Below are 26,878 nucleotides of genomic sequence, written 5' to 3'. Positions count from 1 at the left end.
CCAGTGGCAGTGTTGGCAAACACAGCCAGGGGCAGAAAGGGACTTAGTGGGAACTGACAGAGGGATATTGGGGAAGGCTATTCCCCTTGTCGGTGGGCATCCTAAGGATGCTAAGGAGTGGATTTGAGATGACCACTCACAGAGGGTTTGCCTAGTCTTGGAGAGCCAAGACGGTGATGCAAGTGGTATTGGACTACCAGTGTGGCAAAGGTGATTGGGCATGGCCTTAGCGTAACGGGCTGCTATGTCGGTGGTACCTTTGAGTGTCGGTCATGGGATCGGACACGTGGAGCACTTGGACCAAGTGCAAATGTTGAGTGGCATGGATGCCATTCTCGGGGCTGGCAAGCCCCAGGTCCTGAGTTGGACTTATGGAGGTTGTGAATGAGACTCCTCCAAGTGGTCGGAGGTGTGGTTAAGTGACTAAAGTGAGATGGAAAAATTAGTCGCCTACAATATCGTAAGATTAGGAAAATAAACTAACATCAGATCATCCACTTTGTACTCCATATGTGAACAATGATAATGCTATTGTTATCCTACTTATACATGGCCTAGTGTAAGAAACCAACTCCCCGAGGTGTCGTAAGCTAAAGGATCCACAAAAACACAACCGAAATGATAAAGAGTTCATCAGATAGGACCAAACCTAAAATTGAGTCCAAGACCAACTCTGAAATTGAGTTCGAGACAAAGTGCGAGATTGAGTCCTTGACTCCAAGACCGAGTTTGAGATAGAGTCTGAGATCCGAGATCGGGTCCGAAACTGAGTCTGAGGTTGAGTCCGAGGTTAAGTCCGAGATCGAGTCTGAGGTTGAGTCCGAGATTGAGTACAAAACCAAGTCTAAAATCGAGTATGAGACTGAGTCCGAGGTTGGATCCAAGATTGAGTCCGAGATCGAGTCTGAGACCAAGTCAGAGTACTAATACAGATCAAGGGGTAAAAGCCCAAAGCGTGCGTCTCCCGGGGGGGGCGGTCTGCAAAGAGTTTCAAAAGTATAGTAGGGATAGTGAGGTCCAAAAACCAATTTTGAAGGAACTCTCTAGTGGTGCTTTTAAACTGACTTGAGGTTGAAACTGGGGTTAAGGAGTGAGCATGGACTTAGGTGATGTTGGAAGGGCCACCCAAAGAAGTGCTCAAGAATAACTCCCACTCCTGGAAAGGAAACTGACTATAGTGCTCTCGACTTATGTGGAGTGGTGCCCCACTTGAGTACTTTATGGCTTATTGGTCCTTACTCTTCCGAGGGGTTTAGGCCTTCCCTTTGGGGAGTAAGGGTACCTATACTAAGCCGTTAGGCCACAATGTTTTCCCCTGGCGTCCCAAAACAAATGTTGCACTTAATGTTTGGGATTTAAAATGTCATATGATCAAGTTTTGTTATACCAAGGGATGTTAAAAACCTAATGGCTTAGTGTGTTTGGCTGCTTGTGCCTGTAGGAGTGTAGCTGAACCTTAAGTCCTATTTAACTCGGGGAGGGGGATTGAGAGAGATTTGGGAATCCATGGATGGATAGTTAATGTTCCGTTGCTCATGCAGTGAGTAATTGAAACCAAGTAAAACCAAATAGGAGTTGGTATAATAAACAAGAACCTTGGCAAAGGAACTTAATTAAAGCCAAAGCCGTGATAGTTAAATAGACAAGGTAAATTAACAAATTGGAAAGGAAAAAACTTTAACTTACACCCAAATGTTTAAAAAAGGCCTCAAGCTGCCAACCATTGGTGATCAATCTAGTGAGAAGTCAAGTCCCTTGCCAGCTTGATAATTAGCCAGCCAACAGACTTTTTGACCTGCATGTCATTGACAAGCAAGTTGACGAGCAGGACGCTGGAAAGTAGACTGTGCTCCCAAAGGTCTCTACAACAAAGTTGTCACCAACATGGTCAAGGTTGGGCCGGGCTACGTTTGTGTCCGGAAACAAGACGGATAATGAGAGCTCCCACAAAGAAGCTAGAGCACAGGAGAAATATCTGTTTGAAGAGAACAAGCACCTGTCCAAGACATGGTGTGGCAGATCCTTCGTTTGAACACTACAAGGGTGTTTGCAAGGTACAGAAGCAGCTGGAGCAGCTTGTGACAGGAAAGTATATCAAGTCTGGAAGTGATAAGCAGATGCACTACACTGTTCGCCTATACAAGGATTTTCAGAGGGAACTCTCGGCCAGCTATCCCGACTTTTCAAGCTGCGAGAATCTTGACACTGTTGCTGGTTTCCTGGTCGAGTCCAAGGGAGTGGAACTGCCAAACTTTCTTCCATCGTTGGTGCTTGTGGCCAGCAAGATGGAAGAAATATGTTTCCAGGCTGTTACCTCTGCTCACGACTATGTCCAGGACACGGCCGCAAACTTGGTGTTGAGCCACACTTCAGGCCTAGGATGGCCCAGCTTTTTCAGTTCTCTATGGCGAGAAAGTTGAGATCGTCTTTGGTCGGTGCTTGGCCAAGTGCGAGGAGTTCGTCAAGCGCAAGCTCAGAAAGGAGAAGAACTATCTCAGTCTCGAGCCGACGAAGTAAACCCCAGGCGACTTCAGTGTCAATTCCTGGAATCCCAGACACCACGTTCGATACGGCAGACCAACAAGTTGTGGAGATGATTGTGAGTATACTGGAAAGTGGAGCTAGCTCGTCTCTCGGACGAGATACTCACTTACAACCTAGAGAAGGCTCTGCTGGAAGATCTAGAAGATGAGGCAGGACTCAAGGTGGATATGAGGGAGAGGATCCCGAGCTGACTAGTTGACACAGAGCATGGACAAATTGCACAAGTGCGCTACGGTGGTGGCACAAGTTAACAGCAGCGGTCACAAGCTGTTCCTCCGAGTTCCATCTATCGATGGTATGTAAGTTTGTTTTGTTTGTTATTTCAAATTCTTCCTTGAATTTACACAAAGCATGTTCTTGTTGACATGTTCTTCCTTGAATAATCTCTTCATGTTGAAAATTAGACCAAGCTAAAATCGGGTATCCCTGCTTGACCCTGCATCGCATGGGACAGCCAGCGCGGCTTGAATGCATGTGTAGAGGTGGCGGATTGTGTTCACGATGTCGGGTGGTGCTCTGATTGCGTGCCATCGAACGGCGTCGAACACATTTTTGAAGTCCACAAAACAGCACAACAGTCGGTCTCCTTCATCGCGCTTGTGCAGATCTGAATGTCCTGCTCTTTCCAATTCCTTTAAGCGTACGTGATATGTTATTGGAAGTGTCTATTCCACAGCCTGATTCAATAAGCTTTCCGTTCCGCCATAGTTTTTGGAAACTCTTACAGCATGTTAAATGTTCAACTGAACTTAGTTTGATAACGAACTAAGCTGTATCAAAGACGAGTGATCAAACGTCTATAGGCCTAGTAGCTTTTTCACAAGCTACAGACAAAGAAAACATGCATCAAAACGGTTACATATACATTTCAGATGACTTCAGACTTACAGTTACAGCACGTGGAGCTCGATCATTTTCAATCCCGCTTGTTCCTCGATTTCATAACCAGTAAACAAATATGTTTGAGAGAGTTTTCTGTGCGCTGTAGATTTTGGCAGAGGCGGTGCTTTGCTATTGGTTTTCTGGTTGTGAATCAATACAGTCCTCGCGGTTATAGGTTTGTCATCGCATTCTCAGAACAATGCTCTGTGGCTTTTCGTCTTTTGCAGTTCTTTGGGAGCATCGAACTGCTGCTTATGATCGACCTGTATTACCGAAAATCAGCGAATCAATGTTGATCATACGGGGAGAGATCAGCAGACACGTCCTCACAGCACTTGCATCTTTGCTGCGAGCTCTTGGGAGCCGCATTCTGCGACCGGGAACGAGACGTCGGGATCTGAGTACTTGCAGGTTTGCCAACCTCCTGCTCCACGTCCTCCCTGGAAGCATCTGTTACAAGAGGCCGCTGTCCAGAGTTGCCGTCTCCTACTTACCATGCATTGCAAGTGTTGGGGTGCCGTATGTTGCTGGAGAAGCAAACGATTTTGCAAGAGACTTCTCTCAAGGTGCGGGCCTTTATCCCGGCTTATAAAGAGTGGAGTAAGGATGGAGGGTGTTGTCCGCGCTGCCTTATATCCCGGATCCAGGGCTGAGTGGGATGTCTATCAGTTCCTCAAGGATCTCAACAAGAAACTGGTAGTGCGCACAGCAAGACCTGCGCGATGCCGAGTGCTTCCACGAGCTCCAGGTGTATATCTGGGGTTGTGACAACTGGCTTCCCGAGGTCTGATCCCCATCTCTTCAGGTTGGTGGCGCTGCTTTATCTGTCGTCGCTGCTCAAGGGCAACGTTGCCGAGCTCCGTACCTGCCCATCCTCCGCAGGCGTCACGGAGGAAGCCCTCTCCGCTCTTGTCAACTTTTTCTCGTCAATCCTCCAGCCCCTCCCCACGGGAGCACTGAGCAACGATGGCACCATGCTCGCCCTGGATGCAGTCGAAGAAGATTAGCAAAGGTGAGATGTACGCCGACTCCGAGGGCTTCTAATAAATTTCTCTTGGTTTTTTCTTTCAGGGAGCACCCGCAGCATGGCAAGCTTCGCACCATCGTAGCCAAAGTTGTTCGAAGCACGTACTTCCTCTCGCCACCGAGACGTGACGCGGATGGGCCGAGCTGTGCCACCTCGCTGGCCACTCTCCGGAGCAGGATCAAGGAGGCCAGAGCCAGAGGTGACGAGGCCGATCGTCTAGAGGCTGTGGAATGCGAGGTGACCAAACTCTACAAAGAAGGCTACGTTCCTGAGGCAGCGGATTGGGAAAAGGTTTATCGGAGCAGCCTCGGCGCCGTCCTTGGCTATACCGGGGTAGACCGGACCGAGGACTTGGAAGCGGACGGGGAGCGAGAGCCTCGCGCATGGCGGCGGCGTCACGTCACAAACATCGAATTCAAGGAGCTTCTGTCCGCTTTGCACCTGGTGACGCGTCGGCCACCTCACTCCGTCTTTCTCTCCCACCGCCTCGCGGTCTACTTCTGTGTTACGCACGCCAGGCTGTGGCTGGAGAGGAGCCCTACGTTTCCATTCGCAGCGTTCCGAAACATTAGCTGTGCGTGCACAGTTTAACCTTGTTTTTCTTTAGACATCTAACTCCTCATTGCAGATGACTGTCTCGCAAGGGATGGGACTATTTTCGAAGCAGAAGTGGAAGATCCCAACATGGAAGCAGATATGGAAGCAAAAGAAGTGGAAGATCCAGATATCGAAGCAGAAGAAGTGGAAGATCCATCTCATTGAAGCTGCAGAAGAAGTGGTAAGCGTTATGGTTGCTGTTTCATTGTCTCATTCTCGTTTGGTTGCCTCACAGGTTCTTCAATCACCCTTGGGATACTTGGAGCGTGTCCCGTCTTTTGTCGAGAGCATGCAGAGGAAGGAAGCTCTATCCTTGCTATATGACGTGTAAGATCTAATCAGTAGTGCTATACTTCCTCTGATTCTCGTCTATGCAGGACACTGGAGGAGCTTTTGTCTATCCACTGCCTAGTCCCCAGTGCCCCACGGTGCTGGTGCCATGCTGTTTGAAGTTTGGCAGGAACGTGTGGCAGCTACATGGTTATCCTGGGAGTTCTCATGGCTTGCTAGCGCGATCCGCCGAACCTTCTGGTACGAGACCAAGCTCCAGGTCTTTGTCAAGGACGAGGCTCTACATAGCAAGTACTCGAACATCACCTCCTTTCTTGACTTTGTGATCGAAGATCACAGGCCAGTAAGCCTGGCCGAGCGTATGGGCTTTGTGGCTACTTGCAAGACGGAAGACGAGAAAGGTGTGGCAAAATCTAATTCTGGCCTTCTAACCGAGCCAAGCTATGATCCGTCGTCCAAGCCCAAGGTAGGCGACACAGCTTCTGAGGAGATACCCAGCCTCGACACAGATTTTGAGGGCAAGTTACCCAGCCTCTCCGACACAGAGTTCTCCAAAGACTTTGGAAGCTATTTAGAGGAGCAGTGGCCAAACATTTGGAAATACATCTGTGGAGGGCTGCTGGTGGCACTGTCCATCTTTGCCTCGCAAGGATGGGGAGGGCCCCAATGTGTTTGTACTTAGCCACCCAAGTACTTGATAATCATCAAAAGTCGCAGCAAATACTCAAAGTCATCTATGTTTAGTTGACAATATTGAATTTGTCATTGTATTGACATATGACTTCTCCATAAAAATGTTTCAGGTGTGGAAAAATACTATGTTGTGAACTTTGCATATCCATTGATTAGGTACATGAGTTGTTTTGGACAATGTTGGTAATCTTTATTTTGAGAGGCCATTAAGTTTGAAGAGGAAACTACCGTATAGAGATCTCTATTACATCCAAAATTCGAATTCCAATTCTAGTTGACAAACATCAATATGGTGGAATTCAAGTGTACCTCTTTAATATTTGTTTCCTCACTCCAAAATTCATTTATAACTTTGTAACTCTTGATTTAGCTATGCAACTTAAAGAAATTTTACTGTATTGCACACAAACTTCCAGATTTCAAATCTTACATCAAGTGCAACTCCGTCATAATTAACACAACTGATATAGCTCTTATTAGTGACATTCACCCTGTTATTTGTACAGTCCCTAAAGCCCACACTCGGCTCCTCGGCAGCGCCACCGGCGGACATCAAGTGGACTGCGCGACAAAGCCCTTCTCCACGTTTGTCTGCGCGATGATCTCCTTCTCCAGCTTGGCCACCCCGCGAAACTCCAGCAGGAGACTGTAGTCCGTCACGGGAAAAATCTACCATCTCCTCCCGGGAGTCCAGAGATCCAAGCTTGGAGAAAGTTTTAAGAGGAATGTGATGATTTCAAGCTAGACAACTAAAAGATCACTTACTTCCAAGGTTTGATCCACAAAGTGCCATGTTTTCAAATTCTTCTAGGCAGAGCATGTTCTTCCTTGAATAATCTCTCTAGGTAATCATTTCACGTAGAAAAATGTACACCTCTGGCCAAAGCTAAAGCTGAATCTTCGCTCACACGTTGAGCGCGGCTCGTTGACCACGCTGACCAGCCCATTTCGGCCGAGACTAAATGGCCATGACAGATTGTGGCTGCCGCAAAATTGGAAAATCTGTGTGACACATTTGCTGTGGTATGGTTCATTCATTGTTTGATAAATAAATCGAATAGGAAGCCAAGTCGAACGATGTGAGAGGAAGAATTCTAAGCTCAATAAAGGTTACATAAATTTCAAACATTGCTTTGGTGACACCTCCACATTTTAATCAATTTCCTCTTCCGATCTAGTCTCTCTCCCTTCCCTTCTCACAAACTCTCCATGGCGGTGACAAGCCCCTGAAATAGAGCATATAAGCCCATGCCCCTTCTCTCATTTTGTGTATACCAGGTGGGGCGGAAGCAGGGGGCACAGAGGTTCTCAGTTCCTGCTCCACGTCTTGGCCTCCCATCTCTCATTCTCGGCAGCGCCCGTGGCTTCTCTCCCCTTCAGCATTGCGTGGGGGGGGGGGGGGGGGGGGGGGGGACGAAGGAGAAGAGCGAGTCCCATAGTGCTTGACGGAACGGATTCCAGACAGGCACCTGGATTTGCTCTGCGAGATCCGGTGGCAATTAAATCTGGACCACGATGAAGGGCGCCCAAAAAAGAATTTACGCTCAGCATCGTTCTACACGCTTGGCATAGCGCTGGCAGCATTTCTGAGGGAAGGATGATCCACGGCGCAATGGGTTCTAGCCACGTACTCTTCGAGTATGTAGGAAATACGGCATATGCCCAAAACCGGCATTACAGGAAGGCTATTGATGTTGTCCAGAAAATGCTGCTAGGGCGGGCTTTTCTCGAATACGTGCGTTTGATGTGATCATCGATGATTGTGCAGTGATCGAAAACATCGACCAAGGCAAAGAGTTTCACGAGCTAGCCGAAATTTGAGGAGCTCGTTCCAGCTGCTAGCGCACTTATCAACATGTATGGAAGCAAGAGAGGTTTTCGATCGAATGCGTGCCAATGATGTTGTCCTGGACCACTATGATCATTAGTTACGTCCAAAACGGTGAGCTAATGCTGGCTCTGGATGTCTTCCAAAAATGGTGGTAAGTTCTGTTGCGGTGCTGGAATATGAGCACTTGTTTGGGGACGAGAAATTTATGCCAGACTTACATCAGCCCTCGACGAAAGCTCGTCCAACAACAGGGTGTTTACAGCTCTTGTGAAAATGTATGGACAGCTTGGCTGTGTGAATCATCTTTGGCCACATGATGTAGTTTCCTTGTCCGTGATGGTAGGAGCTAATGCTTAAAGCAGTGACAGCATCCGAGAATGCTGCGGCAGAATTCAAGCCCAACACGATCACATCTACCAGTGTTTTCTAGGGGTGCAGTCAAGCTAACGAAGCATTCCTCTTCTACAGCTCGATGTTACACGACTATGGGATACAACCCGGCGAAAAGCATGTCGTGTGCATGGTGGACATATTCGCCAGCAGCATCCCACTTGCGGCATGCCAAGTTCACGGGGATGCCGACACGGGCTTGCGAGTTGCAAGGCCTGTTCCCAAGTGGGACTCCGATAGTGCTGCTCAGTATGTTGGATTTTCAAACGTGTGTTTTGGATGTGGCCTATCTAAAAAAAAGGTGAAACTGTGTGATAGTGCTCAAGATCTGTCATAGTATGTATGGAATGGAATGTGTGATATGGTGAACCGATGAAGACTCGTGACTCTCCTACCCACGTGGCACAGGGCTACTCTCAACAGCCTAGCTGCGAAACATGTGAAGAGTGTGCTTTTCGAGGCTGTGAGTGCATGGGAAGAAGTGGATTGAGCGGCAATAGTCGATTGACCTCTACCCAAGGTTCGTTGTTTTTCTAAATTGTGCATACTCTTTTACTTTTTTCCTCCACAGGCTTCGAATGAAGGTGGCGAGCATTCAATGTGCTGACTGTTGGCTTTTGTTCTTGATGTTTGAAGATCAACGGACAACTCACTCTGTATATATGTGCGCCTTAGATTTATGTGCAATGGTGGCTTGTGTTTCGCAGAGCTTCTCTCCAGGTAGATTTTCTGTTTGCACTTTTGCTCGATCATCTATCCATGCTTCATTCAACATTCAGTTCCCACCTTTGCTTGACGTGGTGGACAAGCTGAGGTCCATGGATGTCATGGAAGAAGGCATCGAGCTGCCATGTTGTTGGTGATCAATGTGCTCAAGTCCCTTGCCGGCATAAGTTTGCCTCATGGAGAGGGAATCGTGACATGAGTTCCTTTGGTGCTCAGGCTCCAGAAAGTGTATGACTGAAACAAATCGGGATCAAAGCGCACTGCTAGCGGACAGAACAGGAAAACCCTAATGTCTATGTGGTGAGGTGTGTGTAACACTCCCCCCCAAACCAAAGCCACTCACCAAACCAAATCTGTCACATAGGAGCTGAAACTGGTGTGGCCCCAACTGCTTGGTGAGAAAGTCAGCTGGCATGTCCTATGTCCCGAGATGTTGGACAGCCAGGGTGCTGCCCTCAACCAACTCACGCACATAGTGAAATTGGACTTTAATGTGCTTCAAGCAAGCATGGTGGACGGGGTTCTTGGACATGGCAATGCTGCTTCAGTTGTCACACCAAGACGTAGTAGGGCCAGTGTGTGCACATCCTAGCTTAGCAAGTAACCTCCAAGCCCAGACTACGTCCCTGCTACCAGTAGTGAGTGCAATGTACTCCACTTCTGCACTAGAAAGTGCCACCATAGATTGTTGCTTGGAGGCCCATGCGATGGCACCTCTTGAGAAGGAAAGGCAAATGCCAAAAGTCAAGTGATGGCCTTTGTTGTTGGCAAAGCTAGTGTCTGTGTAGCATGTCAATGATGCATCACCCCCTGAATAAGAAATGCCATAGTTTATAGTGCCCCAGAGGTATTGCATGATATGCTTGGCAGCTTGCCAATGTATAGTGGTTGGTGATGTGTTGTACTGACTCAAGGCAATAGTCACATATGTGATGTTGGGGCAAGTCATCAAGGCCAAATATATAAAGCAACTGATGAGATGGCGATAGGGAGTCCTAGTGGGTAGAGGCTCACTAGACTACTCAACTGTGAGGTTGATAGCATTAACAACCATCAGGGTCTTGACATCACACATACCAAACCAATCTAGCAAAAATTTGATCTTACGTTGTTGGTTAAGCATGTAGCCACCAGACTCAAGATTGTGTGTGACCTCAAAGCCAAGAAAGTAGAAGACTTGGCCAAAGTCCTTCATCTGGAATTGCTGGTTGAGAGCAGCTTTTAGAGCAGCAATGACATTAGTGTCATCACCCATGATGAGCAAATCATCAATATAGAGGGCCACAATAAGCATGACCATTCACATACACATTGTGGTAGCGACAAAAGCCCTGAGCACGGAAGGGTGGCATAAAATTTTTGATACCAAATATAGGAACTTTGTTTGAGGCCATATAAAGCTTTCCACAATTGCCATATAGAGCCATGGGCAATATCATCCTCAAAACCAAGAAGTATATGCATGTAGATGTCCTCTTGCAAATCCCCATTCAAAAATGCTCTTTTGGCATCTATATGGTGGACTTACCATTTGGGAGCAGCCACAAGTGCAAAAAGGGTATGGAGGTTGGCCATTTTTACAACCAGTGAGAATGTTTTATCGTAGTCAAGGCCATAGACTTGGCAAAATCCATGAACAACCAACTGTGCCTTATAATGTACAATTTGACCATCTTTCCTATACTTTTTGGAAAAAATCCATTTTGGATCCAAAATATGTCATTCTGGTGGTGTTGAATCAATTGGAACATAAGTTTCATTAACCTAAATGGAAGCAACTTCTTCCGCAATGGCTTCCATCCAAGATGGAGCCTCAAATCTTGAGACGGCCTCATCATAGGTCATGGGGATGCCAATGTCAACTATAAAAGTCATCAAGCTCTACACCATTTGCTTTAGCATTTTCTTGGACTTTCAATAAGGGCCAACATTCTTGGGGGTGATCAAGAACTAGTATTGGGTCAAGCATGCCACAACGTCGACAAGGTGGTGGAGGTGTCGAAGGCCTGTCCTTGACTAGAGGAGCATCAGCTAGTTCAAGCATGTCTAGAAGTGGAGGATTCCCGAGTGGAATCTCTAATGGTAACTCATGAATAAGATCTAAAGGCAGAGGCAAGAGTGGACCATATCCCATAAATGAGATCAAAGGAATGAGCCAAGTCTTAGCAATGAAAGAAGGATCTTGAAGAGCCTTTATACGCATGGGAAAGTTATCCTCGTTGAACATGACATCTATGCTTACAAGGGCTTTGTGAGATGCAAGATCCCACAACTTGTAAGCTTTTCTCCCAATGGTGTAGTCTTGTGTATATCCTATGAAGATAAATTTTTTACTATTGGGATCTAGCTTTTTTAAAGTAAATCATGGGTAGCACATATACTACACAACTAAAGACCTAAAAGTGGGATACATCAGGAGTAGAACCCATCCAAAATGCATTAAGGGTTTTTCCATCCAAAGCAATTGTGGCAAGGCAATTTTGGATATGCATTGCTATAGCTATAGCCTTTTGCCAAAACATCTTGTCAAGATATGCATCAAACAACAAGGTGTAAGTAACATTGACAAAAGTGTGATTCTTCCTTTTTGCAACACCATTTTACTGGGGGGTGTAGCAGATTGTGGCTTGCAATTGTATGCTTATATCATGACAGATGCCCTAAAGCTCATTGTTAAGGTATTCACCACCACCAACAACTTAAAAAACTTTTATCTTTCGACCAAGGAAATTTTCAATATAAGTTTTGTACATTTGAAATGCAGCAACTACATCACTCTTATGCATCAAGAAGTGGATGCATATCCAACAGCTATAGTCATTAATGATTGTAATGAAATATCTTGTACCATCGTGGCTTGGCACATCTATAGGGCCACAAAGATCAGAATGGACCAAGTCCAAAAGTCCAATTGTGCAGTGATGCTTGCTTAAAATGTAAGCTTCACAAAATGTAAATGGGATATGTTGAAAATCAAATTTAGTAACAATATCTTAGGATTTCATCCGTTGAAGAGATTGGTAATAGACATGACCAAGTCTCTTGTGCCAAAGCTCTACACAAGAATTTGCCTCCACAGTTTGAAAGGTTTAAACTTGGTCAACAGCAATGATTTCATACAAGTCCCTAATATGTGACCCACAAAGCAACTGTGTACCAAGCATGTGAAAGTTGCTAGAGTCAACAAAAGAGACTCCCTTTACATCAAAGACTACCATTGCATTTTGATCACATATCTTGGCAATGGATATTAAATTTCATCGCAAGGTGGAGATATGCATAGCACCATTAAATGCTATGGTCGCCAAAATTGCCCAATGCCTTCCACGGGGATAGTGAATTATCATTTAAATGAACACCACATTTTCCAATGCTCAATTGATAACACTTAAAAAGACTCTTCTTATTGCCCATAAGATTAGTACAACCAGAGTCTAAAAGCCACTTACTTGGTGCTGCAACTGCCTCTACATTGTAGAGCTCCTCAATAGCCTCATTTGTTGTACTAATTCTATCACCCTCGAGCAAATTGGCTTTTTGCCATTATAGCTAGTCACTTGACAGGCTTTGTAGTAGTGCAATCTTGAGCCCAATGGCCCATCTCCAAACAGCAAGTGCATTGGTTCCTGGCATTTGCAGCTGTATGCAATTTTGCCACCTTGGCATCACCAGAAGCTTGCAAAGCATACATAGTTTATGGTATTTCTACTCTCTCACTTCACATGGCCTCAATGTTGTGAAAACTCCTTATGGCATCTGCCCAAGTCATCCTTGGTTGGAGAAGTAGGCTCTCAACTGCATTCTTCCAATTAGCTGGCAAGGACCTATAGAGCTGTAGCCTCTGCTGCTCATCCGTGAGATAGTGCTTTGCCCCAGCAGCCGCAAATTGTGTGAAGAAGACTTGGAGCTTGGCAGTGTGAGTCTGGATATTGCCATTTTCCTCTAGCCTCAAGGAATCCATTTGTGAATGGAAGTTGAAAACATCCATTTCACTCTTGGTGTTGTAGGTGTTGCTCAACCATGTCTAGAGCACTACCACAGTGGACTTCCGAATTGATGGAGTAGCAAAGAGAACATTCAAGGACAAGCACATCACAATACTCCCTCTAGCCTTGGAATCCCAAAAGGTTCTAACCACGCACCTCAACAGCACTAAAGCCTGGAGCCGGTGATGGCTCTGTCCCATCTCCAATCCCCAACAAACCATGAAACAAGAGGTAGGATTCAAAATGGATCTTGAATCGTTCAAACCCTTCTCCATCAAACTTGTGGATGGATGGCTTTCCTTCCATAATGCTATCCTAGCTGTGATACCATGAGACAAATCGGGATCAAAGCGCACTGCACTAACAGACACAACAGGAAAACCCTAATGTCTATGTGGTGAGGTGTGTCGTGTAACAATGACGAGTTAGAAGTGGTTATCAGTATCGAGTATGATGGACAACTGGCATAAGCTAACAAGCCAATCCTCACCAATAGTATTTGTTTTGTTTTTTATGCTCTGTCTTAAGATTCGTTTTAGCGTGTTTGTCGATGCTACGAGCGAGCTATGCTGCTTCATTTTTGCAGGAACAACAGTGATCATTTTGGCACCATTTGTTTCAAGGCCTGTCTAGAAGGAAGTCCAGGGTACCAAGGAGAGTGATCAATAATGGAGGAGGAGGTCCCTCGCTTGATGGTGGTTCCTTATTCAGCTCAAGGGCATATGATCCCAGCTTTGGTGCTCGCGAGCAGGCTAGCCGGCCTTGGTTTCGAGGTAAGCTACGTTTGTCATGATTTTAGGCTTGAACAAGTGAAGAGAGAGGCCAAAGCACGAGCATGCAACCCACACATCAAGTTCCAGACGCTCAAGAAGAACTTCCCTTCCAAAGAGCAGCAGGAATCGAGCTCAGGGCACGACTCGATGGAGCTCATGGGCTGGGCCTTTGGATTCCATCCCGAAGATGGAGTAGAACTTAAGGAGCTCATTAGTGCTGCCAATCCTCCTATAAGTTGCATCATCACGGACAACTTGCTTGCTTCCTGGGCCCAAGACGTAGCAGACGAGCTCAACATTCCCAGGATTATCTTCTACCCATCGCCGGGAATGGCACTAGCCTTCCATTTCTACGTCAAGAATATGCTACACCAGAACAAGCTTCCTGTACGAGTTCAAGAGCTGGTGCGAATACCCGGGATAGATTCGGCTGGACTCTCGCCACTCTCGAGCGACCAAGTTATCGACTTGATCTTAGAGACAGTCCCCAAAGTCATGCGGGATTTCTACGTGACAAACGCTGTTCGAGCTCACGAGGCAGCTGGAGTGATGTGCAACACGTTTGCTGCGATCGAGGAGGAGGCATGCATCGCTGTGAGCGAGAACCCCCAGATAAATCCCAACAAGGTTCCTTTCGTGGATATCGGGCCTTTGCTTCCAGACTCTTACTTCGCGGAGGACAATGCTTGTGAAGACTATGACAAAGTCGAGTGCTTGGCATGGCTGGACGAGCAGCCCACCGCGTCCGTCGTGTACATCTCGTTTGGAAGCTTCGCTCGCGCTAACCGGAAACAAATCGAAGAGCTTGCGCTTGGATTGGAAGCAAGCGAGAAGAGATTTCTGTGGGTTTTGAACAATGGTGCCGAGGAGTTACTTCCGGAAGGATTCCTGGAACGGGCGACGACGAACAAGACAGGAATGGCGGTGAGGAAATGGGCACCACAGCTCTTGGTTCTGTCGCACAGGGCCGTGGGTGGTTTCATGACCCACTGCGGATGGAACTCAACGATGGAGAGCTTAAGCCGGGGCGTTCCGATGATCACGATGCCATTTTATGGAGAGCAGCGAGGGAACGCACGGATTATCGTGGAGCACTTGGGGATTGGCGTGGGGCTGGCGAAAGATGGAAAAGATGGTTTGATCACGAGAATTGCTTTCGAGCAAGCTTTTCGAGCGGTCATTGACGAGAGCGAGTGTTTGAGGAGGAAGGGTGCCCAGGTGAAAGAGGCCGCTCGCGCTGCTTTCAACGTATCGCCTCGGAAGATCAAAGACTTGATCAACAAAGTTCTCGAGAGTAATCGTTCGCGCCAAACTAAATTCTTCTGATGTTCCTTGAATAAAATTCACGCAAGCATCGTAGAAAATGTACACCTCTATCGAGAGCGAGAGCGATCAGCGATGAATTTAAGGTTCGCTTTCTTTCACGTTTTAGAGCTTTGTGGTGGAGCTTGCTATAAGGTATATATATCTAAGCCAAGCTGAAGGATTCGGCAACACCCTTGACGAACTTCTGCGCGCCCTTGAACCACCTCTTGTCGCCCGCTTGTGCCTTGAGCAAGTAGAGCTTGCCATTGTTGATGGACGCAACGATCAGCTGGTGCGTGCCACCCTCGTCACCGTCGGCTGTTCTGGTCAGTACATCCAGATCGTAGTACTTCTTCCCATTGATGTCTTTTGTCTTGGATTGTAGCACCGCGGCAGTGGCCACGGCGTTGGGATCAAATCCTCCCTGCCAGCCAGGATTCACGGAAAAACTTTGAGCTCGATTCATGGACATGGATGAGATGAACTATACCTCTGAGACGGTCTTGCCAGCATAGGCCTGCTTGCCGAGGAGATAGCTATACTGCAAAAGAAAGCAAGAAATCAAGTGAATCGACATGAGATGATTGATACTTACAGCACTGAGAAACTCCTCGGGCGATCCGTAGTCGGTGATGGATTTCTTGTCCGTGGGGATGACCATGACTGCAAGGTTGGATTTTTGGTCGAAGTTGTCCTCGTATCGCAGCAGTGTGCCAGGGAACTCGAGTTCTTTGCTGGGATTCCACTTGGAGGGCACGTCCAGCTTGAAGCCATCGCCGGTCAAGGTGGTGAAGCCCGACTGTTGCTTTGGCGAGCCAAACACATTGGCTGCTCGAGCAAAGCGAGGAGACAATTGGATTAGCTTGCTAGCTAAAACCATGGCAAGGAAGAGGAGAATGGCTTACCCGCCTCGCCATAAGCCGCACTCGCAGTGGACACCTTGCCGGTGGCCACAAGAGCTCCGGCCGCCAGCGCCAAGGCCAGTCTCCTCGACACTCCTTGCTCCTCCTCGTCCGCCATGGAGCAGCTGCAGCTCAGGCTTTGCCTCGCCGCCACCGCCTTGGGGAGGGGCGCCTTGGCCGAGACGAGGCTGGCGCCATGGACGCCGCTCCGCGACGATGCCAATGCCGCCGCCGAGGACACCATTGCCGCTGTGGCCGCCATTGCTCTCGGATGGATGGATCGATTGGAGAAAGCCCTCTCTTTCTCCCGCCACCAATTGGATCCCTTGTGGATAAGGGGCTCATTGCCATTGGCCCGCCGGATGCCACGTAAGCCAATATCTTCAAAGATAAACCAGCTCTTAACTGGACGCTTGCGTTTCCAGATGCCCACTCCGGGTATTCTCTGCCAAAGTTTCCTGGGTTTGCTCCAGTGTAATGGATGACAGGGTCTTGTAAGAGCACGTTTTACGTGACACTAGTGAGATCGGCGAAGGATCTGAGCGAGGCGCGCGCCATTCACGCTTGCATCCAGCGGCATCTCGTTAACCCACACCAGCATACTTATCTCTCCAATCTTTTGATCCAGATGTATTCTCGATGTGGGAGCCTGGAGGAGGCCCGTCGCGTCTTTAATTCGATTCACAAGCCTAATGCTGTCTCCTGGAACCTGATTATTTCTGCATATGCCCATTGCGGGAACGTTTTGCTAGCAAAGTCACTGTTTCAAGTAATGCCATGTCGCAGCGAGATTTCCTGGACAATGATCGTTGGGGTCTTGGCACAATCTGGGGATATAGATGCTGCAGAGTATTTTCTGGGGAAAATGCCAGAGACCAATGTAATCTCTTGGACGTCTCTTCTTTGCGCATATGCCCAAGACGGGCATGTCCAAGATGCGAGCCAAATCTTTACAAGCATGCCGGAGAGAAATGTGGTGTCTTGGAACGCGATGATCACTGCATACACCCAGCTTGGAATGATAGATAACGCCCTCGAGGTGTTGAGCAGGATGTCAGAAACTATTGTGAACTCCTGGAACACGATGCTTGCTGGATATGCTCAAAGAGGGCAGCTCCAGGCAGCCATGGATCTGTTCCAGGCCATCCCAGAGCCGGACGTTGTGTCATGGAACTCCCTCATCGCCGCGGCAGCTCGCAGTGGTAACCTCGCAAGATCCAAGAGCCTGTTTGAGTCGATGCCTGTAAGAGACCGAGTGTCATGGAACACGGTAATCACGGCTTACGCTCATGCCGGAGGGACGCAAGAGGTAGAGAACCTCTTCTCTCAAATCCCCGTATGGGATCCAGTTACTTGGACGTCGATGATGATTTGCTACGCCCAATCCCCAGGGACACTCGACCGCGCCACACAAATGTTTTGCTCCATGCCCAATCGAGATCTTGTGTCGTGCGATGCAATGGTGGCAGCCTTTGGCCTCAATGGCCATACAGAACAAGCCAAGAAAGTCTTTGATCGAATGCCAAAGTGGAGCACTCTCTCCTGGAACTCCATGATCGCAGTGAATGCTAACCAAGGGCATGTCGACGAGGCAGTGGCCGCGTTTGAGAGCATGCCCGAGACGAATGTGGTGTCCTGGAACACGCTGATTGCAGTGCACGCACAGAGCAGCGTCCGCCAAGCCCGGCTTTTATTCGATATAATGCCGAAACGAGACGAGTGGTCCTGGAACGCGATGCTCACGGCTCTGGCCAACGCGGGGCTTGCCGGACAAACAATTACACTCTTCCAATCCATGGAGCTCGAGGGCCTCTGTCCGCGAGGGGTCTCGTTTGTGAGCTTGCTCACGGCATGTAGTCAGCTTGGTGGACTCTGGCGAGTTTGCCACTACTTGAGATCCATGCAGCAGGACTATGGGATTCTTCCCGGGCAAGAGCACTACTGCTGCGTGGTTGACAGCTTTGGACGCGCGGGGCATCTAGAGTGCGCTTGGGATGTTCTTGACGCCATGCCTTTCCAGGCCGAGACACAGATATGGGTGGCATTTGCAAATGCTTGCAAGATTCACCACGACACCAAGCGATGGCAGTCAGCAGCAAATGAAATGGATCCAAACCGCGGCTCTTCGTATGTATTAATGAGAAACCATCTCTTACATGTGAGTAGACTGTGACTAACAGTTACACATGGGGTGGCGATCCACTATGAAATCTTATGATAGTGACGCCAGCTTGGCGAGGAATGTTTTTCGCCTTCCTGACGGTTTCCTGGGCGAGTGGTGCCTACTTGAACTCTCTTGCCCATTAAGGTGATCCGGCCGTGCCATTGGATTGAGATTTGTTATTTATGAGAATGTTACTGCCAAACCATTATCATCCTACATGGCTTCTATATGTTCTTCAAAACATGTATTCCCACAGACATGGCACGCATGTTTTCTAGAACATATACTACCATATTCACACACTGAATATATTGTTTTTTTTAATTATTTGGCTGGAGTAAGCTTAAACACCTCTAACTCTTGCTGCCCAACACCTATGAAAATATTGAAAGCTACATAACTAGTTATGTTACAATTCTTGAAAGTGGTCAATATTAATAGTGATAGAGCTTTACCAGCTTTTGGATCCTTAGACAAAGATAAGAGGAGTTTATCTTCATCATCTGCAAAAAAGGAAGTATTATAACCATGATAGTAAAACATATTAAAATCCTTACCTGAACTTCTGATCATCCCAGTATGATCATGATTTGAAGAGGGACCAACTTTATCCTCTATCTTTGCAAAACTTACACTCACAAATTTTGTTGTTGGAAAAACAAAGGGTTAGGTGGTTTTTGAGCTCATCTCAAGAGCTAAGCTTGAGTCAATAGAAGTTAACATAATCCATTAAATATAAAAGTTGGTGTTGAAATTATTAGTTTAGGTTCAATTAACAATTTTATTCAAAAGTTAAAACATATCCTAAATCCAACAAGAACTTAAATAACATAAGTTCAATAAGAAATTAAGTCAAAGAGAAAATTGTATAATACTACTATAAATTCTAGTAGAAAAAAAACTAAATTTAATCTTCTTCAATATAAAAAGAATTCATATGGCATAAGGTTCTTTAACCATGGGATTTTATTATATGTGAACTCATATATTATGTATTCTTGGGTTTGAGTAATATTGGGCTAAGTGACATTTTAAGAAAATTAAATTTAAAAGCTTACAAAGGGATTATATTGAGTGTTAAATAGATATTATTTATAACTTATAAATTTTCCTTTTCCAATTTTCCAGTTCATCTCATTTATTCAACCACCTTTGCCTTCAGATTAGCTAAATTCCTTTGCCAAAATTCCTATCTATTGTATTAATTTTTACTTGGTTTTACTTAAGTTTAGTTATTTATTACATGAGTAGCAAAGTGTTATCCATCACTTCACAGATTTCCTAAACTTCTTTTAATCCCCCTCTTATATTAAATTAAATTTAAAGTTTGGCTACACTCTTTGAGCAACCAAGCTTCAAACATTTTGTGGTATAGGATTTAAATATAAGTGTGGCATATGCTGCAAAGAAAATATGTTAATTATAGTATCTCATTCAATTAAAACTTCATTTTTAACTGTTAATTTATTTATAGATAAATTCATTTTAAAAATTAGGTTTAGAATAAAAATATAATAAACTATGCATTTACTAGTTAGAACTAGGAAGACATTAATAAGAAGCATTATATATATATATATATATATATATATATATATATATATATATATATATATATGGATTTATGGTTTCTTTTATCTTCCTTCTTAATGGCATATCTCACAATGAAATAGAAAAGCCACGTATGTATACACATATCTATATCATGTACTTTTCTTTTGTTTCTGTGACCTTGTTCTTCAGGTCCAGAGTCTCACCCTTGCGAGATCATTTTCAGCAGCCTGTTAAGCTCGTTATCCGGACTGGGAGGCAAGGCGTTTCGAAGCGCTTGGAGTCATTGGTCATCCAATTTAGCAGCTTGAGATACCATGGAAGCAACCTCCTTGTTTTCGCAGATGCAAAGCAAGAGTGCCACCGCAGACTGTTGGATGTCAAGGCTGCTTTCCCAGGTGAGGAGCTCATTGAAGATCCACTTGATCAGAGGCTTGTTGTGTGAAACATAACTTATACGTTCTTCATACTCATCATCCAGTGGAGAAGAAAGAGAATGTTCACAGTGACGAACACAGAAACCACAAGGACCTGTGAAAGAAATTGAAGTTGTAGGATTCTCCTCAATCTTGTGTGCAGGTACTTCATACTTTGTGCAGCGGTACTTCAGATTCTGTAGCCAAGTAGCAGGGTCGTTGTAGCGTTTGTAGATGAACTCAAGGACATCGTCCAAGTCCACATTGTGCAGAATGCCCCTTCCGAATCAGTAGAGTGGAAGATCCACTAAATGCTGGCAAGGACCAGCGCTTCTTGCCACCCTCTGATGAAGCCATAATGTTGCGAACGCACACTTGTTCTTTGTCCAAAGCATCATAGTAAGCGGGCTTCTCATCGTGCATGCTGTAAATCTCAAGGAAGGCAACAGCATTCAGGAGCTGAACATTGAACTTGTCATGAACTGGCACTGTTGCTGGGCCATTACCATTGCATTCCTGATTCTCAGCATCTTGCTCGTTGCTTACCTGCTGTTCATGCAAGAGCTTGTAGAGCTTGTGAAGTTTCCTCAGATAGAATACTATCGTGCAAAACAAGATACCCCTCGCCTAAACCCTAAACGTCTTGAGCAAGGAGAGAGAGTAGAACACCAGTAGAAAGATCGGGAGGCGACGACAGTGACTCAACTCATTTGATATCAAAGCAAGGCCGGAGCAACCCACCGCCATACTAAACACGTCAAGTATCAAGCCGAATACTGCGAGGATACTGTAGCTTCACAAGTCTTCTGGAGAGGGCTTCGGAAGAACATGTATTCTAAAGTACCTAATCACAAGCAGAGCGACTGACAAAAAGAGCTGCTCAACTGGAAGATCGTTGGCATTGGCCCCAAGCAGAACGAGGGATCCCCAAAGGTAGACAAGCTGCGAGAACTTATGAGCAAAGAATTCATTGACACCAAGCCCGGCAGCCATTATATCATTTTCATGATTTTTGTTCTAACAGATTCATATAATCATTCCAAGGTAGCCAACTGGTACTACGGTTATGCAATTATATGTATGCAAAGTATCTACACGAGTGCGTTCCAGCTTCTTACCTAACTGTTCATAAGAGCAGTGGTCCACGCAGTATCAAAGATTGATGAGTGACCAGAATAATAATAATAATTTTTTTTTTCTGTGCGTTGCATGCATCTAATTAATCAAATGGAAGTTTATAACATATAAATACAAGATTAATCTTATTGAATATCAGAAAGTGTTTAAGAGAGTTATAAACATTAATAACAGTTAGATGGTAGAATATCCTAAAATATTCAACAATATTCTAAATATATCCACTGCCTATAGGTTTGTTTATGTAACCGTTTGCAAAACAGCACAATAATTGAGTGCAACACTCCTGGTTTACACAAAACTAAATGTCAATGCCACCTGTTCTTCACTGGAGTATCAGTACGTTTTGGTGAATTCAGAAACCTAGTCTCAGTTTGTCTTTAGTCCTTATCCATTTCTGTAGAAAAAGGAAGTAAAACCAACAGCTTCTTATAAGCATCTATTAGAACATATGAAATTTATTTGAAGACTTTAAATTTTAAATTTCATATACCTATAAACTTGTATTCTCTTGTAGCCTTCACTTGCAGCATCTTTTGCCCCAGAAAATAAATTAGTTCATAGGTAGGGTAAGCTGTTTATAGAATTATTTATAGAATATGCCTAAATCTACCAAAGTATTTGGAACCTCTTATAACCTACCCCTTGCCCCATATAAAAGCTCATTTTATATTTTCAACTAAATAATCTACATTATATAGTAAAGGTAGTGGTTAAAAATATAATCAACCACCTAAGATATTAGTTTTGCTTCTACTAAATTGTATCACTTTTTTTCTATTGTAAGTAACCAAAAAGATTGTGTCGATAAGAGTTCAAATACAAAAAGAAAAAGCCCATATATAAAAATGCATTCATTTTTCCAATGGGTTAAGGGTTTTGGGATATTTAGGGTTTTTAAGCTGAATGACCTATCAAGAAGTCCAAATTTAAGAGGTTACATCTATATCTAACTTGGATGTGTTAGTTGGTAATCTTTTATTTGATCTCTACCAAATCCCTATTTATTCACAGTAGTGCTTGTTAGCATTGTTATTGGGTTGGGGTTTAAAGGCTTATCTACTAAGTCCTATTGACTTCTTAAGATTTCTTTGTCATGAGACACCTTTGGTTATCAAATGTAGCATATGTAATCATGGGATGAAAATTGAATATACTATCACTGTGGATTTTTTAAATTTTAAGGGATAAATAGGGATAAAATAGCTATTAAGAGCTCTTTTATCAAACAATTACCCCTTTTTTAATTAGATTAAAGGGGAACAAAAGAGTTATTTTTATGCATTTTAAGCAGCTAGGGCAAGATAAACTAATGATATCAAATCTATCTATATTAGCAAGCTTCTCTTGCTAATAAGTTTGCTCTAATATAAAATTTGGTTATATTGCAAAATAGTTCTAATTTCTTAGGTTTAGTTGGTTTAATTACTTTTATTTCTTTTTTCTTTTTCTTGTTCTTTATAAGATATAAATCTCTATGTCCTAAAATAGAGCTAAAGGTGTGCCATATAATAGTGGCTAAAGTGAAAGTTGAACAAACATAATACATTTGGACCAAAGTTTTTACATGGAAAGCTGAGAGTGGGAAAAGAACTTCCAAAGAAGTGCTTAAGGAATGAACATAAAGTGGTTGATAAATAAATCTTTAGAAAAGGACAAAAGAAGGATTAGTATATGATAAATGTTGAGTTCAAGAGCAAAACTAAGACCAAAACTAAGTCCGAGTTCAAGTTTGAGACCAAGTCCAAGTTTAAGGGGTGAAAGCCCAAACCAATCATTTCTCAGACTTTAAAAAGTTTTATAAATCTTTATAGGATAATAAGGGAAAGATTTCAAAGGACTAATGTGATCTCATCAAAACCTCACCCCATTTATATGGTTGGGGCACCATAGTTGCAAAAGGTGGGGAGAGTACCTTGAGGCTTGTGTTGGCCCATCCTAAAGAATGTAATGGTGAAAAGGAAGAGAAATGGTATTTTTGGTTAGTGTAGGACACTTTATTTCTTTTGAAGATGAACTAAAAGAAGAAAAACAAAAGAGAATAAATGGGAAAAGTTATAAATATAAAAGATATTTAGACAATGTAAAAGTTAAATCAAAACTAAAATCATAAATTTACAGAGATAATTAGAGTTGCCCCTCATCTCCATTATATAAGTGTATTGAATATAGAAATATGCATTAAAGAAACCCTATTTATATAAAAAATAAGTGGTTTGAATTGAAAATTTTAATGGCTCCATTATGCTAATACGGGATTATAATTGTACACTTGGATCCCATACTCACACATATATAGAGAGAGAGAGAAAAAGAGGGAGAGAATAAATACCCTAATTTTAGTACATAGACTGTCTCTATCCATTTTTGTATATTACACACAAAAATTAAAACCTATTGGATTTTGAACTTAATATTAAATCTGAAATCATGCAAATTCAAGAGAATATACTATGAATAAAATCATACACATTCAGAAACCATGGGAATCTCAAGTTCATTTTCACATTTGTCTAATTTGAACCCACTTAAAATTTCACATCAGCTCAAAGAAGACTAACTGATCAAGTAATTATTTGTAAGCAGTTGTCTTGCATATGTGCCATCTATGCATGTCCAATCTGCATTCCTGAGCATTCTTCTCACTGCAGCAACTGGTCTTGTCAAACTTCTTGAGAATAACATCCCAGTATTCATCTTCCTCTAGTCCAGAATGTCTATACAACAAAAGTCTTTTTCCTGCAAAACTTCCGAAGGCATTGAAGACAAGTGGGACCAATCCCCTGTAGAACTTGATGCTGGAAAGGCGACAAACTGAGTACTCCACAAACAAAGAGCAGCATAATCAAACACTGATAGAGGACCATCGTGCTTTACCTGTTAGACACAAGGCTCTTCTCTTTGATGTGCTGGGTTCAATCTTATTCTTCTTAGTTGGGCATGACAAGATTTAAAACATAATATATTGAAGCCTTTGTAATCTCAGTAGGCAAATATGGAGCCTCACCAGATCTGAAGCCACACGCCACTTCTGGTGCTTTGCAACTTGAAGCGAGTGAGATTGCAAAGAAACCTTTAGCAGCGAACACAAAAATTTGTCGCAAAACAGTTCATCATGGGTCGACACAAGGAGGGAGTAGAGAGTTATCTTCCATAGCTGCTGATCATATCTTCTTCAATGCTGTCGAGAGCATGGCCCCTGTCCAAGATGGTCATCCCCGAAAAGGGTCTTTTCCCGATCACATTGCACTTATAAAGGCTTCGACACTAGCCTTACCCCCTTCATCGTCCACATTGTCACGATACTCCTGTAATTGCCTAGACGTCAGTGACACATAAAATAGCAGTGGACTCTACCTGCAATATGGATTTGACGTCTTCTCTAGACAGCCGCTGCTGCTTCAGTAAAAGGTCGATACGACTTTGCACGCCCGGGAGCCTACAAACAAAGGAAGGAGATCAACAGTTGAGAAGAACAAAAATCTACGTACTTGGAGAGCCATATGTGCGCGAGAATCAACGCAAGTAGCTGCAAGCAATACACAAAGTGTTGTCAGGTTTTCTAGAGTCACGTGTACCTGCAGCGTGAAAAGCCCGGCGTCTAGTCTTTTCAAGTACTTGTCGTCCTCGTCCAGCTGCAGATCCCGCAGGAAAATCAGTATCAGTGAAGAAACAAGAGAAGTACCTCCTCAAAGCTCTCCGCATCTAGCTTCTTCGACTCCGCCTTCACCCGGTTGTGGTACCTGCAAAACAGAGCTAAAGTTAGAAGAATCTACACCATGACTGCTGCTGCTAACTTGACAAAGAATTCCATGAGCCGATCGATCTTCTCGTATTCATTCTCTTCGAACTTGCTCAGCAGCCGTTCCTTGCTGGCGTCCTTGGTCAGCCCAGCTGCAACAAAAACACAAACTTATAAAAAGGCAACAAAATGAAAGACGTTTTACCGAACAAGGAGTATATCAAGGATATCAAACGCTCATCCACTTCTTCCCCAGACTTCTTTGGGACCTGAAACGCAAGACCGAATTGTTACCTTGTAATCGTAGCCACTTTTTTACCTTTCCCATGAATGCCGGGAACAAGCTCTTGAGGCCCAACACGTCCACAAACCTCTCGCAGGCATCGGAGCACTTGGTGAGTGAGAAGTCGAGAGCCTTGAGCGCTGATCCGTAGGCCAGCTTCTTCTTCTGCTTCATGATAATGATCATGAGCTCCACACCCTCGGCCTTGACAAACTTGTCCTTGTTGTCCGGATGCATCACAACGCTACACAGGCAATCGTACAGGTTCTCCAGCATCTCCTCCTCCTCGCTGCTCTTGGGATCCCTCGACTTGTAGAGCGCCACACTCTGGAGCAAAGTGTCCACACCGTTGAGTTGTCCCAGCCGGAGCTGGTTGGCGGCGCTCGACTGCAGCAGTATAGCCAGGATCTCGCTCGCGTAGAGCTTGTTGCTGTCAAACTCCTTCACCTTGATCCTGGTGAGGAGCCACTTGAGGAGCTTGCTCCTCTCGCACACGAGCTCCACCACCGCCGGCCTCACCTCGATCAGGTTCTCGACGATGGAGAGCGAGTTAAACACTGCGGCCGCTTCGTCCGGGTCGGCCTCGTCCAGCCGCGACAAGTTCTGGACGAGCAGCTCCAGCGCATTGCTGGAGACGAGCTCGTCCACGAGGAGGCCCGCCGGCTCGTTGTCGCCGATCACGTCCCCGTCCGTGAGCTCGTTGAGGAGATTGACAACGTCGGTGGAGATATCGGTGTTTTCGTGGCCGAGGAGGCTCACGATGGATCCCACTACCTTGAGCCGGACGAGCTCCGGATACAAATCGGGGCTGGCTGCCAATGCGTGCATCTTCTTGAGCTCCTCGTCCAGATCCACCTCCGACTCCACAAACCTGTCGGGCTGATCCACGTACTTCATCCGGGCCTCGATGTTGTCCCGCAGCTTGCGCTCAAACGCCAGCACCATCTTCTTGACGCCCTTGACATCCAGCAGCTCCACCGCCGCCCCACCTCCTCCTCCTGCGCCCGCGCCGCTCGAGGACGACTCGAGTGCCGCCAGGAGCGCCTCGTCGATCTCACCTCCTCCATTCTCCTCCTCCCTCCTGCGCTTCATTCTGCGCTGCCCTAAACTGCCAGCCAATCTGCCACGTCGAAACAAGACTGCTGCCACGTCAGGTCTAGCGTATATATATCAAGGAGATGAAACGCTCGTCAACTTCTTCCCCAGACTTTGGACCTGAGACGTGACCCCTTCTTTACCTTTTTCATGAACACTTGAGGCCTAACAACATGTGAGTGTTAATCCATAGCCCAGCTTCTTCTACTTCATAAAAACGTTTATCTGTCTTTGATGTTCAAAATATAATTTCTTTTAGTAACCATAAGGTAACAAAATTGTGGGATCCCCGTCTCTAATATTTTGAGGTTAATGGGGAAAGGGAGGTGTAAATCTTCCAAAAGCTCTGCTGTAGTAGATTTTGTATAAGGACATTCTTTGTGTTGTTTTTTTCTTGGTTGTTGTAAACATACGTTCTCAGTTACAACATATACATACCATATGGTTTTCCTTGTGTCCATGTTTGTGGCAGTGATTTTCCCCATTTATTTCCTATGTTAGCAACATAAAGGTAATTCATGATTTTAAAAGTTTCATATGTAA

At 44.9% G+C, this 26,878-nt stretch overlaps 4 protein-coding genes across 4 annotated transcripts; 2 read left to right on the top strand and 2 right to left on the bottom strand.

Annotated features, from left to right (window-relative positions):
• The first annotated feature begins 13,635 nt into the window (after window positions 1-13,635).
• On the top strand, window positions 13,636-15,066 carry LOC9652095 (UDP-glycosyltransferase 13). Its single transcript, XM_002992956.2, has one exon. The coding sequence runs from the start codon at window positions 13,636-13,638 to the stop codon at window positions 15,064-15,066; it is 1,431 nt and encodes a 476-aa protein (XP_002993002.2).
• Window positions 15,058-16,268, bottom strand: LOC9652119 (oxygen-evolving enhancer protein 2, chloroplastic). Its single transcript, XM_002992930.2, has 4 exons — window positions 15,951-16,268; window positions 15,641-15,873; window positions 15,536-15,586; window positions 15,058-15,469 (listed from the first exon to the last, which is right to left on the bottom strand). The coding sequence occupies exons 1-4, from the start codon at window positions 16,207-16,209 to the stop codon at window positions 15,209-15,211; spliced, it is 804 nt and encodes a 267-aa protein (XP_002992976.2). The 5' UTR covers window positions 16,210-16,268; the 3' UTR covers window positions 15,058-15,208.
• Window positions 16,269-16,428: 160 nt separating this feature from the next.
• LOC112343358 (pentatricopeptide repeat-containing protein At4g02750-like) lies at window positions 16,429-20,303 on the top strand. Its single transcript, XM_024666673.1, has 3 exons — window positions 16,429-18,074; window positions 19,855-20,060; window positions 20,242-20,303. Exons 1-3 carry the CDS (start codon window positions 16,429-16,431, stop codon window positions 20,301-20,303), a joined length of 1,914 nt encoding a protein of 637 aa, XP_024522441.1.
• A 3,858-nt stretch (window positions 20,304-24,161) lies between these two features.
• LOC9652092 (beta-catenin-like protein 1) lies at window positions 24,162-26,332 on the bottom strand. The gene is made up of 8 exons (XM_024666691.1): window positions 25,277-26,332; window positions 25,163-25,226; window positions 25,013-25,109; window positions 24,901-24,958; window positions 24,794-24,850; window positions 24,707-24,744; window positions 24,573-24,654; window positions 24,162-24,523 (listed from the first exon to the last, which is right to left on the bottom strand). Exons 1-8 carry the CDS (start codon window positions 26,330-26,332, stop codon window positions 24,455-24,457), a joined length of 1,521 nt encoding a protein of 506 aa, XP_024522459.1. The 3' UTR covers window positions 24,162-24,454.
• Between the last annotated feature and the right edge of the window lie 546 nt (window positions 26,333-26,878).

This window comes from Selaginella moellendorffii, unplaced genomic scaffold, assembly GCF_000143415.4.
Source record: "Selaginella moellendorffii unplaced genomic scaffold, v1.0 SELMOscaffold_146, whole genome shotgun sequence".
Taxonomy (NCBI): Eukaryota; Viridiplantae; Streptophyta; class Lycopodiopsida; order Selaginellales; family Selaginellaceae; genus Selaginella; species Selaginella moellendorffii.
The sequence above is the reverse complement of the archived record's forward strand: the minus strand, read 5'-3'. Positions and strand labels throughout refer to the sequence as shown.

Bases quoted from the DNA above. Each gene is read 5' to 3' on its own strand.
- LOC9652119 (XM_002992930.2), bottom strand. From the start codon at position 16,209: ATGGCGGCCACAGCGGCAATGGTGTCCTCGGCGGCGGCATTGGCATCG. The intron at 15,874-15,950 runs GTAAGCCATTCT...TTGCTCGAGCAG, and splicing joins TGCGGCTTATGGCGAGGCGG to CCAATGTGTTTGGCTCGCCA. The intron at 15,470-15,535 runs GTATAGTTCATC...CCTGGCTGGCAG, and splicing joins CTGGCAAGACCGTCTCAGAG to GGAGGATTTGATCCCAACGC.
- LOC112343358 (XM_024666673.1), top strand. From the start codon at position 16,429: ATGACAGGGTCTTGTAAGAGCACGTTTTACGTGACACTAGTGAGATCG. The intron at 18,075-19,854 runs GTATGTATTAAT...CTTGTTCTTCAG, and splicing joins GATCCAAACCGCGGCTCTTC to GTCCAGAGTCTCACCCTTGC. The intron at 20,061-20,241 runs GTGAGGAGCTCA...TCTTGTGTGCAG, and splicing joins TGTCAAGGCTGCTTTCCCAG to GTACTTCATACTTTGTGCAG.
- LOC9652095 (XM_002992956.2), top strand. From the start codon at position 13,636: ATGGAGGAGGAGGTCCCTCGCTTGATGGTGGTTCCTTATTCAGCTCAA.
- LOC9652092 (XM_024666691.1), bottom strand. From the start codon at position 26,332: ATGAAGCGCAGGAGGGAGGAGGAGAATGGAGGAGGTGAGATCGACGAG. The intron at 25,227-25,276 runs GTAAAAAAGTGG...CTTGCGTTTCAG, and splicing joins TCCCGGCATTCATGGGAAAG to GTCCCAAAGAAGTCTGGGGA. The intron at 25,110-25,162 runs GTAAAACGTCTT...TTTTTGTTGCAG, and splicing joins CTTGATATACTCCTTGTTCG to CTGGGCTGACCAAGGACGCC.